General features: G+C 42.0%; 1 protein-coding gene across 2 annotated transcripts in view; it reads right to left on the bottom strand.

The window, feature by feature from the left end:
- Nucleotides 1-16,877, bottom strand: part of LOC106874369 (DNA damage-regulated autophagy modulator protein 1) — a 191,234-nt gene that overhangs the window by 41,895 nt on the left and 132,462 nt on the right. For both annotated transcript variants that reach the window (XM_089352828.1, XM_014922083.3), the window contains exon 3: nucleotides 7,235-7,288. In XM_089352828.1, the coding sequence (XP_089208954.1) occupies nucleotides 7,235-7,288 (54 nt within the window). The remainder of the gene's footprint in view (nucleotides 1-7,234; nucleotides 7,289-16,877) is intronic.

Here is a 16,877-nt window from a genome sequence, read left to right as displayed (position 1 = left end):
GTAGATGACGGACGCGATGTACGTGTTCGCCACCTCCGCCCGACCTTTCAGGGAAAGCTTCCTCTCGGCCCATTGCCGGGCTAGAGTGGCCACCCTTCTCGTTATCTCGTCCCAGTTCTTCTCCGTTTGGAGGTCTGGACCAAACCAGACCCCGAGCATCTCAACCGGACCGTCAGTCCAACGTCCCACGACGGAGGCGCTACTTGACGGCATGGGGTTGCTTCTCCAGGTGCCGAGCCGCAAGCCCACTGACTTATCCCGGTTGATTTTCGCTCCCGTTACCGCTTCGTAGTCTCTCAGTGTCTCGCCGACAAGCTCGATGTGCTTTTGGCTAGACACTATGACGGTGACGTCGTCCGCGTATGCCGACACGCTCGTCCCGCATCCCAACTCTCGCGGGATGCCCCTCAGCGTCGCCAGCTTCCGCAGTAGTGGCTCGAGAGTCAACACGTACAGAAGCGACGAGAGGGGGCATCCCTGACGGACCGAACGTGCAATGTCGAAGGGTCTTGATAGATGCCCATTGACGCGAACTACCGAACGGATGCCTCTGTACAAGGCAGCCATCCAGCCGCGGAAAATGGGACCGAAGCCGGCTGCTATGAGGACAGCCTCCAAGTATTGATGGTCTACCCTATCGAAAGCTTTCGATTGATCTAAATTGATCAGGGCCCCACCCATGCCAGGTTCCTTAACTACCCTCTCTATGATGTAGCGCATCAGATGGAGGTTGTCATGGATGCTCCTGCCCGGCACCGCGCACGTTTGCGCCTTGCCGATCAGTTTCTCGATGACAAGCGCCAACCGCTTGGCTAACACCTTGGCCAAAATTTTCAAGTCTGCATTGAGCAGAGTGATGGGCCTAAAGTTATCTATGACGTCCCCCTTGTTTGGATCTTTCTTCAGCAGCGTTACGGCTCCTCGACTCACAAAACCGGGAATGCTCCCGTTTTGCTGCCAGTTGCAGTACACCGCCACCAAGACGTCTCCAAACAAGTCTGGCTTACAGTTGTAAAGCTCGTAGGGCAGACCATCCAAACCCGGAGATTTGTCCCTCGAGCATCCCGCCATCGCGTCCCTCACTTCCGCCGCCGTGATGGCACCTTCGCAGCACTCCGCCTCTCTTGCCGAGAGTCGTGGCAGGCTGTGCAGGTAGGCACTGAAGTCCACCCTGCGTTCTCGCTCGCCATTCGTCCCAAACAGTCGAGCAAAGTGCCGCTGAAAGGCCTCACACATTTTGCTTGGCTCGAGCAGTTCGCGCCCCTGTTCGTCCACCAGAGACCGAATGGTGGCTTTGTTGCCCTGTTGCGCCTCCGCCACCCGGGCCTCTCGTGCGGCTCCAACACCTTCGTTTCTTAGAGCACGCATCCTAGCCCTGACAACGCACCCTTCGTGTTTGGCGTTGAAGTGTTGGTCAAGGGCCAACCTCGCCGCCAAAACGTCGGATGCGATGCCACTTCTAATTGCCTCTTCTAGCTTCTTAACTAGTTCACCCTCTACTCTGTTTCTGTCTATGGCTAGTGCTTTGCTATACCTAACCGCTTCTGCTTTTATTGCTCTCTTGAGGGCAAACCACCATTTGTTATTGATGATGGCTCCTGTCAAAGCCCTCTTTACTAACGTGCTAATCCGGTCTCTGAAAACTGGTCTCGACGGGAAAGACGCGTTTAGTTTCCAGTAACCGGAGCCCTGCCTATGTGTCTTATCTAAGTCTAGCGTACACGTCACAAGTTTGTGATCCGTGTAGCTGACTATGTGAAATTGTGGACACCCTATGCTATCTCTATCTACTCTCCTACACAGTATTCTATCTAGATACGATCTCGACGACCCGATGCGGTTTGTCCATGTCCACATTGGCGCATTCGGGTAATCGAGTCGGTACCTGTCAGACAGTTGAAAGCGTCTGAGCAGGTCTTTGAGGCATTTGCATCCCCGTCTATTCCTATCTCTGCCAACATAGTCTAGATGCGTGTCCAAGGTAGCATTCCAATTCCCCACTAAAAGTAAAGGACGAGACGTTCCTAGGAATACTTCTAGACGTCGAAAGAAATCCGGCCTACCTGTTAAAGGTGGTGCGTATACTGATATGAGTCGAAAAGCACACCCATCGCTGCCATCGACATCCAGAACAACCAATCTACCCTCCGGGTCTATGAATACTGTCTTTACTTCGAGATCCAGACTCTTGCGAAAGAGTACCGCCGTGCCACTACCGCCCATTCTCGGCAGACAGGGAGAAAAATAAATGTTAAACTGTCTGCCAAACATGGACGATAGGGCCCGCGTATCATGGAGTCTGGTCTCGCTTATGGCTATGATTTCTAGTTTATGTGACTTTATGTCATTTAGGAGGTACCCTTGTTTCCAAGGGGACCCCAAGCCACGCGCATTTACACAACCAATCTTGAGCATCATTTTGATTTGAGTGTTAAAGTTTTATAAAGAGAGTCACTTACCGTTTGAGAGTTTTTGTGTCTCCTCCTTCGGGTTTTCTTCGAGGAGATCACTATATAGTTTTTTCGCCAGGTATTTTTGGCATTTGCCAACTGCCTTTGGAAAAATAGATTTTAGTGTGTGGTGCAGGGTTGGTGTTATGTGTAGTATTTTGATGTGTTCTGGCGGTGTTGTGTATGGGTGGTTGCTGGTTTTTATGTCTTCGTTTGTTATGTTTGTTTTTGTGTTGATGTATTCCATCAACTCTGAGTTTTTTGTGTTGATGGCAGTGAGCATTGTGTGTGTACTTGCTTTTGGGGTTTTGTTGCTTGTGTTGTAGTTGTGTGTGCTTGTGTTGGTGTCTGGAGTGTTTTCGGGAGTTGTGTATCTCCCTGCTTTGTTTGTGTTTGCTTTTCTTTTCTTGCTCCTCTTCCTCCTTCCTTTCTGGGCTATTTGCCATTCCTCATTACTTTCATCTTCCGACGAAGGTTCTGAGGAATCGGAAGGGGGTAGGGGCAAATTGTGAGCGTCTGTGTGTGCTTGTGTGAGTGGTTGTGTTGCTGTTTTTGTTGGTGCTGATGGCTTGTTATTTGTGTGAGGTGTGTGTGATGTGGGGGAGGGGGAAACAGTCTTGGAATTTTCTTTCTTTTCCCCTGCTTCCTCACTTGTTGTTTTTGCAGATGCTGTTGTCTTCTCAGTTGCCAGTGTTGCTTGTGTTTCTCTTGTTTTGATTGTTGATGGTGGTGTTGGTAGTAGGGTTTTTTTTCCGGGTTTTGGTGGTTGCCCTTGTTGCTTTTTTTGGTTGGCGGCGGTTGGGCAACTGTCCTTGAGGTGTGCCTCGCTGCCGCATACATAACAACGTGGCCGCCTTCCTTCCACCACTACATATAACTTGTGGTCCTTTGCCAGTTGGATGTGTGTGGGGATCTTTTGGCACTCCTCTTCAGTGATATGGAGGAGGACTTCGACTTTTTTTCCCCCTTCCCAGTTTTTCTCCTCTGCAGTAGCAATTTCTAATATATTTGCCTCCTCCATTTCGAGGCATATAGAACCTACTATCCACTGGGTTTCCACTTGTGAAGGGACATTCTTTACTGTCACCTTCGTCACTCTCTGTCCAAGATAACTCGGTATCATCACCAAGTCATCTGTGTGGAGAGAGAGTGTTGAAAATTCCTTCGCTAACTGTTCGCTCTTAAAGCGTACTAGGACCGTGGCAAATTTTCGTCCCCAAGTAACATGACTTTGAAAGGGCCATATCGGTTTGAGACAAATCTCAATTTTTTGGGTGGAGAAACTCTCCGGTCGCTTCGTTTTCTTGTTGATAAGTCTGTATGATATGTGCTTCTTGTTTGTATTTTCAATAATTGCTTTTGGTATGTGTATTTGTACAGTGTCACCTTCTTTCGTGAGAAGGGATTTTGTGTCATTGATTTGTTTTTGGGTGAATGTTAATATTGTTCTTTTTTCTTTCGTTGCATCGGCAAAATTTGTTTTTGTGATGCTGGCAGATATGTTGTTTGTGGCGTTTGTGGTGTTGTTTATCTTGTTCGTCTTGTAGTTGTTGATGGTGGTATTGACAGTGGTGTTGGTACTGCCAGGTTCAAAGGTGGTGGTAGTGGCGGCAGAGTTTGTCGAAGTAGTGGTGGTGTTGGTGTTGAAGGTCGGTGTCCTGTTGTTGTTGCTGTTGTTATTGTCACTGGTAGTAGCAGTGGTGAGGACAGTGGTCGTGTTAGCAAGGACATTTGTGTCGTTGTCGTTGTTGTTGCTGTTGTTGTTGTTGTCTTTGTCGTTGTTGTTGTTGTTGTCACTGGTGACGGTGGCGGGCAAGACTGCTGTAGCAGCAGAGTTTGTACACGTGATGGTGGTAGTGGTGGTGGTTGAGGCAGCAGCAGTTGACTCAGAATCATTGCTCTTCTTCATCACTTGTCTGCGTTCATGCGGAACGGCATTAAGTGTTTTCGCCTCTGGCATTAGGAGCGGGAAGTCGGCCTCGTTGAAAACCTTAGCCATATTCGTTTTAAAGAATATGGCTAGGAACGAGGAAGATATGTTTGAATTTTTGGAAATAAGGCTCTAAATAGAGCTATTTCCGATTTGAAAAATATATGTTCACGAAGTATTTTGTGTTATACACAACTTATACAAAATTTTAAAACAAAATAGGTCTTTTAAGAGGTGAAAAATGCAACTTACATGGGAGCCGATGTGTCTACCGTCCGTCCATGATGATAGATAGATAGATAGATAGATAGATAGATAGATAGATAGATAGATAGATAGATAGATAGAGAAAGAGAGAGGGAAAGAGAGAGAGAGAGAAAGATGTGTATATACAGATACATTGTTCAACATGTCCATAGTTTTCGTTTTGAATACTTAGATGGGATTTTAGTGAGATTTGGTTGATATTTCTAGCAGGTCCAATGATGAGGTTTCGTTGGCTGGAGAAATACACGAAACACACAAGCTTACACACATATGCATACACGCTAACATATACACACATGCATTCACGCAAACACACACACACACACACACATATGCACACACACGCACTCATATATTGTTTTAAACATAACTAGATGGGTGTATGTGTGTGTAAGTGTATGTAGATATATAAACACATACACCGACGTGTGCATGTATGCGTGCGCGATCGTGTGTGTTTACATTTTAGTTCTGTAGCCAAAATGAAACGTGCAGATATATAGAATACACATGAAGTCTAAAAATATAGTCCTCCACAGAACCTGTTTATAATATCAGCATCTTTATACGGGCATCCATTGAAGTTTGGAATTCTTTTCAGTATGTACTTAGCTACACATGCACACATCTACGCACAGACACAGATACACATGTGTATGCATATACGAGAGAGCAGTGCATGCCAGCAAAGTGACGATGTAAGTATGTATGAATGTATGTGAGGGGTGTTTTGTGTATGGGGCGGTGAAATGTTGGTGCTGATTCCGCCCACTTGCCTATCTGGAATTATGATGGCTCTTGACAAACCACGTCCATCATAGGAGTGGAGTGTGGAACATTTCTGCCGTGCCCAAACTGTTTGCTAACGTGTCACGCCTTTTCGGCGCACCTTTTAAAGTGTACCATATGTGTATGTGTACGCGCATGTAGTGTGTAATTAATGTATGTATGTATGTATGTATGTATGTATGTATGTATGTATGTATGTATGTATGTATGTACGTATGTATGTATGTACATCTGAACTCTGCCAGATCAGATTGGAGCCTGGTGCAGCCTTCTGGCTTGCCAGTCCTCAGTCAAATCATCCAACCCATGCTAGCATGGAAAGCGGACGTTAAACGACGATGATGATGATGATGTATGTATTATTTATGTACGCATGTGTATAACGACATATTTCAGATTTCAATTTAGCTGGTAGAATTCAATTTAAAAATGGTCATGTTTCTAGATAGAAAAATATGGTGACCCTAATGGAAAGAGGTACAGATTCATTGTTACATTGACATGCATTGAATGTGTTTCTTGACAGTCACACAAAACTATAACATATCATTAAGTGGGAAAAACGTAGAAAAGGCTGAAAATTCCAACAAAAGGCCTTTTTCATGCAGTCATATCAGCATGCTATAGGTGGCATTCATGTTGCAGGTGTGTTGCATACGAAGTACAACTTGTCAGAGAACATGTAGTAGAAGTTTTTGATGCACTAACAATGGTTTCAGCACTTTTATATATTTTTTTTTTCAAGAGATAGTTTTAGTTGTAAGCGTTAAATACAATCTGTTCTCAGTTTTATTTCTTTATACAATTCCACTTCATGATAAATGATATTGTAGACCTTATTCCCTATAACATTAAGGGTGGAACGCTTGGGTAATTTCGAAATAACTTTTGATGTCAGAAGATCTGCATATTAGTCAAAATATCAGGATACCTGGGTAAGAATAGTTCTTGTTTCCTCCAACCCACGATATTGTTATTTATCTCTAGATGCGTTCTGAATGGGAAGACCTATACTCAAAAATATTCCAGCCACGACATCTTATTTTTTTTACAGACATTTTTATCTACGACTACAATATACGACATATTCTGTGTTTCAAGCAGTGCAGTATACTTTGAGGGAGATATAACGAGACCGTATTGAAAATCAGGAAGAATATTTGAAAGTTATATAATTCTAGAGAAGGACGCAAGGGAAAAGCTTTTATTTTCATTTTAGCATTTAGAATTCGCCAAGAGAAGGGATGATGTTCCTCATCTTTGTTTAGGAGAAGAAAATACTTTTAAACTCTGAATAATTACTGACTCTCTATAAATGAGACTTACAATGGACTACTGCTCTCACATCAGGTACGGTGTTGCACACACACACACACACACACACACACCCTACACTGCATCCAACAGAAGTCTATCTGACTGGTTGGCAAGGAATCACTTACCGCTACCCTTAAATATCTACTTCACAACGACTTTTCTACTGTAACAGAAACGGTCTCAGCTCCCTTCCTCTGACAAATTCGTTCCTTATATTGTATCCCTCCACACTCAAGTCCCTATAGGAACTTCGTTCAGTCCTTGCTAGCAGGAACGTCAGTTCTATTAAAATAAATTCTTTCTCACTTACGTTGCCCCAGCAGTCATCGATATTAAAATGTACAAACCGAACTCCCAACTACATTAGTCTCCAATCGTAATGGTATTGGAGGCTTGCGTATATCAGAAACACAGATTCTCTTATCCGACTAATCACAAAATAATGATAATAGATTAAATTAACAAAGATAATCAGACTCACCTGATGTAAGGAAACGCTGGATCGACATGTTTGAAGGCTACAGCTATGGCGTACCTGTAAAATAACGAGAAAGGTAACGCTATTTCAGCACTAATTAATAAAAAAAATGAATAATATCAATGAAAATCGCTTGTTAAGCTATCAAAAGACCAATAACTTTGAAAGCCACAATTTATCAAGTGAATAACAGTTAGTTTGTATTCTGCAACTTGCCTGAGATGATCCTATAGCTTTCATATATAACTCACAAATGATAAAGAGTCCATCTAGATGTAAGTTTTCGCAGTTTAAATTAAAAGTTATCCTTGAATGAGAAGACGTATAGTGAAAGAGGTTCCGGCCTGCAATTCTCTTATTTTTGTATATTAGAATTACATTGTCTAGTGCATCATTTATTTAAGTCAGTATGACGTAATTTGAAGGAGACTTGGTTGCAATTTCGATTAGATCGAGCAACTGCATAGAATGCTCCTTCAATGGCTGGTTCCTGTAATTTATTAATTATTGATTAGCTTCAGATTAACCCTGATAGAGAAGACTTACAGTCAAAGACGTTCAAGCCGCGATCATCCTGTCTAAATTTTTCATGTGTTTTTAGAATTAGTACCACATTGGTGGTCCAATTTAATGTTTACAGGCTACAGGCTATGATTCTACCATGGAATCGATATACAGCTCGGCGAAACTAGTCCAGAGCCTGGTTCTGGCATGAAACAGTTTCTTCAGTAATGTGACATATTACTGCTTCGATTTTTTGTAGATCTCGGGAAACCTTAAAACAATTGATCTAAGGTAGGCTCCTCTGAAGAGATTGTTTTCAAGTAGCTTTTATGGCAAATCAGCTTGATGAAGTCCAACTTGCTCTAAGCCAACAAAAGTTCTCGTCAATTTTACAGTGCAATCAACACACACACTATGGCCAAATGCTTCTGCTGTAGACAATCTTATGGCGCAAGCATAACAGCATGTTTAAGAAGCTCGTTTCACAACCAGATGACTTCAGTTTCGATCCCACTGTCTAGTATCTTAGGTAATTTTTACCGTAGCCACAGATCGACCAATACCTTATGATTGGAGTTTTGTGGAATTTAGTAGACGGAAGCTGTGTCAAAGCCCGTGGTGGTTGTGGTGTGGGGGGACCCTTCTTGTTAAGAGGCGGACTCAATCTATTACAAGGTTTAACTCCTCCTCTTTCCCCAACCCTGGCGCATTTAGCAGGGTCTATTCTGTTGCAAGCATTCGCGCGAGCTCTCCTGTCTGAGGATAATTTCCTCCCACGTCTTATAGAATGTCTACAAAGGATCATAAGTGCTGCCCTGCCTTCTTTGAATAAGTCATTGAAAATCTTGAGGGTCTGGAATATTTTTTAAGAAAATTATTTCGGTTACAGATATAATACGAACCACCATCGAATCGTTTAGCTCATGCTTCACAACTGGTTTTTGTCCCACGCTTCGCTTCGATTGTTTAAAAATACGTGCGCCCCATCATCAACAAAGTATATTCAAAAGAAGTGAAATTGAAATTTTATTGCAAATTTCATTCACTTGTAACTCACGCTCCACCGGTGGGACGTGCGCTCTGTCTTGAGAGACACTGGTCTAGCTGAACCCTCTGCTTCTAAAATGCCTGCCTTCAGTCTCCAGAGTCCTATTTCCATAATTTCACCTATAATTAGATTTTATGAATGTGTGCATACGTATACATGAACACAGATATGTATGCACGTGCCAGTGATGTGAGTGTGTGTGTGCAAGATTACTGATATATCCATAGGCGTAAGCACAACAGATATTATACACACATGCGTATGAATACAATGTATACGTGACATAGAGAGAGAGAAAGAGAGAGAGAGAGAGAGAGAGAGGGAGCATGATAGTATAGTAAAAAGAAACATGAGCCTACGGGAGTATGGAGAGGCAAGTACTGACTCCTCCATTCCACTTCTCCCCGCATATTCAGAACTCTCTTGTTCTATCTCCACCACCTCGAATCCACGTTCCAGCTACACTCAGAACCACCGACATTGGCGCACTAACATATCCCGTCCACCCACCCCCACCCGACTGAGTATCTGATGCAAAAGGTCATGTTTGTGCGAGCGGCTAATGACAAGCAGTGCATGATTAAGTATTTTACCCCCCGTGTAACAGTAGACCGAAATTCTACAGAGAAAAGGATATGAGTTGTCTGAAATGCCAGGCCTTCAATGGCATCCTATTAATAAAATAAAAATAATGATGATGATAATAATGATGATGATGATGATGATGATGATGATGATGATGATGATGATGATGATGATGATGATGATGATGATGATGATGATGATGTGATGATGATGCAGGAATAAATAACGATTTCTTTTTTAACCACAAGGGTTTACATTAAGAAAACATTAAGGGCGGTACAGGACAAAATAAAGAATGTGTGTGTGTATGTGTGTTGTTGTGAGGGTTATAAATGCTGCACAATTGTCAACGGCCTCTCTTCAAAAACTGCTTACATTTCCACTCTGTTTGGTTTAGTTAGGATGATAGTTGTGATGTTTCCCGAAATAAAGTGTTATTGATACAGCTCGTTTTCGGTGCAAACGTCCAGCGTATCCTAAAAATTTATTGTATTACTATGATTAGAATAGAATCGATAAGGTTTTGCAAAGGACTAGCAGTAGAAAGAAAAAAGAGTAGAGGGCAGGCTAGTCAAAAAGTTAGACGAGGCTTTTAGAAAAGGCATCGCGACCGACGTGCTCGCAACGAGATTGGCACTCGACCAATTCTTCAATGCAGAACACGAAAGCTGCGTTGTCAGAGCTGAGGCACGAGCACTTAGACACGAAGAGAAAGCCGTTCAATAGGCCCGAGTGTCAGAGGCACGGTGTGGAAATAAATCCACGATCCGATCTTCGCTAGATCACGATGAGCAAATGATAACTGATCTGATAACTGAGCTTTACGCTTACATGCCAGACTTGTTCGGCGACCCCTGAGCAAATGTTTACTGCAACTGGCAACAGAGTAGGAGAATTTCCAAGTTCTGTGAGCCGAGGAGCGGTGGCGTTCCTGAGAAAAGACCCGAACAAGGGGGATTGTATTGACAACTTTAGGCTCATAACTCTACTGGATGCAGAGTTCAAAGTTTTGGTCAAGGTTTTAGCTACGAGGTTGGTGCTTGTCGTCGGGGATCTGGTTGGAGAGGTACAGACATGAGCCATCAAGAAAACATCCATCCACGACAACCTCCACCTCATGCGATGCACCACTGAAAAAGTGGCTAAAGAACCTGGCACGGGTGGAGCCCTGGTCAATTTAGATCAGTCTAAAGCTTTTGATAGGGTTGACCATCTATACCTGACGGGGGTGATCAAGGCAGCTAGTTTCGGGCCTGTATTCAGGGGCTGGATCGCTGCAATGCACAGCGACATCTGTTCAGTGGTTATAGTGAACGGTCACCTCTCAGAGCCGTTCAACATCATGCGCTCGGTCCAGCAAGATTGCCTCTTCTCGTCTATCTTGTATGTACTGACTCTTGAGCCACTACTACACAAACTGAAGGTGTTGAGAGGCATCCTGTGTGACCTAGGTTGTGGGCAATGCGTGTTGGCATATGCCGACGGCGTCAATGTAGTGGTGTTGGATCATAAACGCATAGAAATGATCGGCACCGCTCTCAGGGACTACGAAGCGGTTTCAGGAGCGACGATTAACCAAGAAAAATCAATGGGTTTGCGACACGGCACCTGGAGAAGCAAGTCCATGCCGTCCAACTGTTGGGCGCTGGACGGATGGACCGGTTAAACTGCTCGGGCTCTGGTTCGGTTTGGACCTCCAGATGGACAAAAACTGGGACGAGGTAACAAGTAGGGTGACTAATCTCACCCAGAAATGGGCCGAGAGAAAGCTATCCCTGAAAGGTCGGGCAGATGTGGCTAACGCATATATCGCGTCTGTCATCTACTATCGCTTGACCGTCGTGCCTTGTCCTGGCCACCATCTGATTACGCTGGAGCGTATACTTTTCCGCTTCTTGTGGAAGGGACACATCTCGATAGTCAGGGGGTCTATCTGCTGTCAACACCCGCTGAGTAGTGGCCTGGACATGCCGTGGCTGGTGATGCGCAGACATGCGCTGATGTTACGATATCTCCAGTGCTTCCTTGACGGTGAACAGGTGTGGTCACCGTTCGCCAGACACATATTTCCGCAGCTAGTTTCTTTAACGGAGCTGCAGTCCTAGATAAAACAAAGACCGAGGGAGAGCATTTGGAAAGTGGAATGTCTACAACTGCTCACAGCCCTCGTCCACTCGAACAGTGCAATAGATGGAACGTCCACTTTAACTTTTTATAGAGGATTAGTGGAGGAAAAGTGCGACGAAGATCTTGGGGAGACCTTGGACGTCGAAGATCAGATAGCCGCTCTTTTCTGGAGAACATTCGGCCCAGGACTGATGGATAATTTCCAAAAATCTCTGGCCTGGCAGTGCTACCGAGAGCTTTGCTTATTCGAGATAAACTTTACAGGCACGGTAGTGCCGTCAGTCGAGCATGTCCGAGATACATGCAAGACAATGAGATGGTCATGTACGCACTCGTCCAAACCAGGATTAATAATCATAAACGAAGATTCTAGTAACACTGATGGAGCGTCTACCTGGTCTCTAGACCTGCCAGAAATATCAACTAAAAATCTCTCTCGAATTACACACTATTACCTCAAAGAAAAAGTAGGACGAGCCACTGGATAACGCAGCCCAAGGTGCATTATTCGTGAAAACATGACGAGGTAGGGTAATCAGGGGCTGAAATGCCTTCGATCATGGGTCTGCTCAATCAAGGTTAATCACCACCACCATCATCATCATCATCATCATCATCATCATCATCATCATCATCATCATCATCATCGTCATCATCATCCATCGTTGTCGTAGCGATCAGTGATTGTAAATAGGGCAGCGCTATAAACGATAGTAAGATTAGCTACGACTTTCAACCCTTGAACTGACAACAGCAGCTGTTGCTGTTGATGACGACGACGACGACGACGATGATGATGATGATAAGAAAAAGGAGGAAGAGACGAAGAGGACGAGAATGTTAGCACTGAGCAGACTTATGATCAAAAGCACCCCGTTCATGACCACCTCATGTCATTTCATATTCTATGTACCCAGGACATTTAACTAGAAAATAAGCAATGATAGAAGGAAAGTTGGTAGCGTTTTTTGACAAAAGATCAAGCAATCGACAAGTGGCTCCCTCATTGGTTTGTCATGATACAAATGGGCATATCATTGCCAAAATAGCAGACTTACAATACTAATTAGTTTTAGGATTTTGACATTGAGAAAATGAAAAGAATTTCCTGAAAGATATATGTTATGAGCTTGAACCCTTATTAGGGGTTGCTTTAGCCTTCGTTAATGAAATAAAATAAATCGCTCTAATACGTTAATGTACAGTTCTCATCAACAGAAGCAATTTCTCTTCGGGAATTGGTTTTCTATTCGTTTCTTTCAAGTAAGAGCAAAAATCATACTATATTATTTTAGAGAAAGTTATTACATACACACACGCAGACACGCACGCACACACACACACATACATACATACTTGCATACATACAACGTACGTACATACATACATACATGCACATTGCTTTCACATGAATAGCAACACAAGTCAAAGACGTTTCATCGAGCGAGAATGGATCACTCAGCAAAAGACGTTCGCTGCTAGACGTTACTAATCACTAATCTGGCATACACTGATTTCTTTTGAGTAAACACAAAGCTCACATTTGTAAGGAAAAGGAACAGTAGATTGTCATTCATTACCTTATATTAAAAGGCAAAAATCAATCTTGATCAGATTTGAACACAGAAACTAGGAAATTGAAACTAAATATTCAAAGACGTTTATCTTAATCCAGTGCTGTAACATTTCTGACAACTAACTACTGTCAATATGAATAATTATATAAACCAGAGAACACTACCAGTCATTTAACCCGGCAGTTTAGTGTTTCAATCAATCATCTTTAAACGTACCAGTTAATGACGCTAAGCCCTTCATCAATAAGATTAGAGACTTGAAACATTTTCAACTTTGGAATGGAAACTGAATCACTGACTCGGCTCGGTGAGACCCTACTTCATATTCTGTTTTTGCTGACCATTACACTATTCTAGGTTGAGGAAAAGAAAAAAGAAAAAAAAAACGTCTCTCAAAATCATTTCTGAGAAAAGAATAAAACAATGCATAATTTGCAGAGAATCAAATTGTCTTCTTTTATAACGAAAGCGATTTGATTGAAGTAGTCTCTTTTGTTTTTATTTAACATGATTTTCAGTTAGTTGGTGCAGATTGTAATTATAGAAAAATCCTTGATGTTAGTATCACAATATATGCGGTTCCATAAAAATGTACAATTACAGTACAATCAAATTTTGCCATCCGTATAATAAACATGACTGCTAAATACGTCCATTAGCAGATAATTGCTTTCAATTAAATATAACTAGCACAAATAGAAGTTTCATGGTAAAATGAAACAATATTCCCGTTTGCTAACAACCAATAAAAGATTCCATCACAAATTTGTGGTATTCCTATTATTTTTCGATTCAATATTCGTTTAGCCAAGAATCCTTGAAATAAATTTTCATTTTATTCCTGTATTCATATCGAATTTACTGACACTTATGAAACTGATTGGCAGAGAGTGCAATACGAGTGCTTTTGTCATGGCCTAAGTTCATATCAAGTGCAGGGATGGCCAAGCAGTTAGGAAGCTTGATTCATAACTACGTGGATTCGGGCGCGATCCCGTTGCGCGGCATCTTAGACAAGAGTCTTTTATCATAGCCTCGATGGGATGAAAACTGCTTGTAAACACACCAAAGGAATCGTTCCTGTTCTTGGATGGTAAGCTTAATCTATCACTTGGCCTTTGGATGTCCTTAGCGTTCGAACAGATTTCCAGTCTGAGGATATCTTCTTCCTACCAGATTCCAGAGGCTCTGCAAATTCATAAGGTGCTCACCTTCTATTCTGATTAAATCTGTTTTGATTTTTTTTCAAGATATGACATAAGTACTTAAAGAAAGCATGTGACTTTGTAAGTACTTAGTTAACTTACGCCAAACGTGCTAAACAAGTCAGAACAGAGATGTAAGCTATGAACAGAAAGCAGTGCTGGTGAAGGAATACGAATACGAATCATTGATGACCACATGGAATGATTTAACGGGAGTGCTCTGATCAAAAGAAATATATTAACACGTAAATTTGTGTCACAAATGTTTGGTTTGGTACAATGGGCCTTGAGATAGCCTCTTGCATTGGTGTGTTGCATATACGTTTGCTGTCATGATCACACAGGTCATATTGAAGTGTTTTAACCAAGTAATTAGGTCATGAAACATGTGTTATCATCTGATACTACTTGGGTAGTAGAAAACTGCTGATTTGGATTAGTTTTCGATGAATTTATGTATAAGACCCAGTGTGATCTAGCACTTGAGTGATCCATCAACATCCAACAATTTCTATTATTTGTTTCTTACAATTGTTTTTTTATCTAAATCCAACGATTGTGAACCATCAATATGTAATCGATATGAATGTACTTGCTGAACCGATGAAAGAAAGTAGCACAATTCATGAGTAAAGATAACCAAACGGGTGCAGACATGGCTGTGTGGTTAAAAAGCTCGCTTCGTTATTGCACGGCTCGGGTTCAATTTCACTACTCGGCAATTTGGGCAAATCGTACAATACTCATGGGGTGATCAAAGTCTTGTGAGCAAAGATTTCGTAAGCGGGAACTGTGGAAACTCGCCAGAGGATCTGTCTCCACTCATGGGTCTTAGGATTAACCCATAACCTAGTTTAAAATCTCTACTGGGTCCTTGTGTACACTTAATAGAGCCCACTCTGTGTTAAACTTTCAGTCTAAATCCCTGATCTAAAAGTAACTTCTTCCTTTCATTTCACCTCTAAGTCAAAGGCCCTTAGAGCTGACTTCGGCGCTTACTCCTCTGAATAAGTCATAAAAATGTGTGCGCGCAAGTATGTCTGTGTATGTATGAGTATATGTGTGTGTGTGAGAGCTTGGTGGTCCTTATCAACTGGTTGTATTGCTTAAGTTTCCTTCTTAACACCTCAGTTTACATAAACATGTTCAAGCTTGTTTCATGAAGTCAATTTATTGCGAGCATGCACCATTTGACATCATTGTTTCCTCACCTCATTTCCACCTGTGCTTGATGTTCACGTTTTATTCATGAATACAGAATTACACTCGTACTTCGTTAGACAGGCTGTCTCACACAGAGACACAGATACATACGTATTTCCCAAATTCATATAAACGCATCAAATCTAGCAATTTATTTATTTATTTATATAGTTATTTATTTATTTGTTTATCTTCACTTCAAACTTTTATCTGTATGTATCTTCCATATGTATTTCTTTAGCTTGACCTTGTAGACTAACAATATCTGCATCGATATTATTTATCGACATCTAAACAAACATACAGACACACGCACACATGCATGCATACAAATACGGATAGACTTATGTGTGTGTGTTTGTAAATACATACACACACATACATACATATACAAACGTACATACATATAAATACGCACACACATTAAGACGAAGACATAAACCTATATTATGTAGCTATTCGATATATATATATATATATATATATATATATATATATATATATATATATATATATATATATATATATATATATATATATATATATGAATACAGACACACACATGTGTGTGTGAGAATAAGTTACAAATAATGGTCATTTCATATAATTCCCTTATTAGAGCAAATTTGGCTTACAGCTGATTCCGGTAGTCATTATAGGTACATTACTGATAGGTTTATTGACAGTTTATCTGTTGGTAAACCATAAAAATGGCGAAATATCAGTATGTATCCCTCTTGAATTCGATTCGATTCGTAATGAGGCGAATTGTCATGTCTGTCTATGATTTTGAGTTGTTTCAACATCCGGCGTTAACAGGAGTTGTTCCCAAGCGCCATATCGCAGCGAATCCGGCGAACAAACAAAACACATACATCGGGTATGTGCGATCGATAAGGTTTACACCACTAGTGCTGCTTTTACTTTGTTATTGACTATATATATATATATAGGCGCAGGAGTGGCTGTGTGGTAAGTAGCTGAGTGGTAAGTAGCTTGCTTACCAACCACATGGTTCCGGGTTCAGTCTCACTGCGTGGCACCTTGGGCAAGTGTCATCTACTATAGTCTGGGGCCAACCAAAGCCATGTGAGTGGATTTGGTAGACGGAAACTGAAAGAAGCCCGTCGTATATATGTATATGTATATATAAATGTATGTGTGTGTTTGTGTGTCTGTGTTTGCCCGCCCCCCAACATCGCTTGACAACCGATGCTGGTGTGTTGATGTACCCGTAACTTAGCGGTTCGGTAAAAGAGTCCGATAGAATAAGTACTAGGCTTCCAAAGAATAAGTCCTGGGGTCGATTTGCTCGACTAAAGGCGTGCTCCAGCATGGCCGCAGTCAAATGACTGAAACAAGTAAAAGAGTAAAAGAGTATATATATATATATATAT

This window comes from Octopus bimaculoides, chromosome 5 (genome assembly GCF_046866305.1).
Source record: "Octopus bimaculoides isolate indiv1 chromosome 5, ASM4686630v1, whole genome shotgun sequence".
NCBI lineage: Eukaryota > Metazoa > Mollusca > Cephalopoda > Octopoda > Octopodidae > Octopus > Octopus bimaculoides.
Note: the sequence above shows the minus strand (reverse complement) of the source record. Positions and strands in the feature narration are given on the sequence as shown.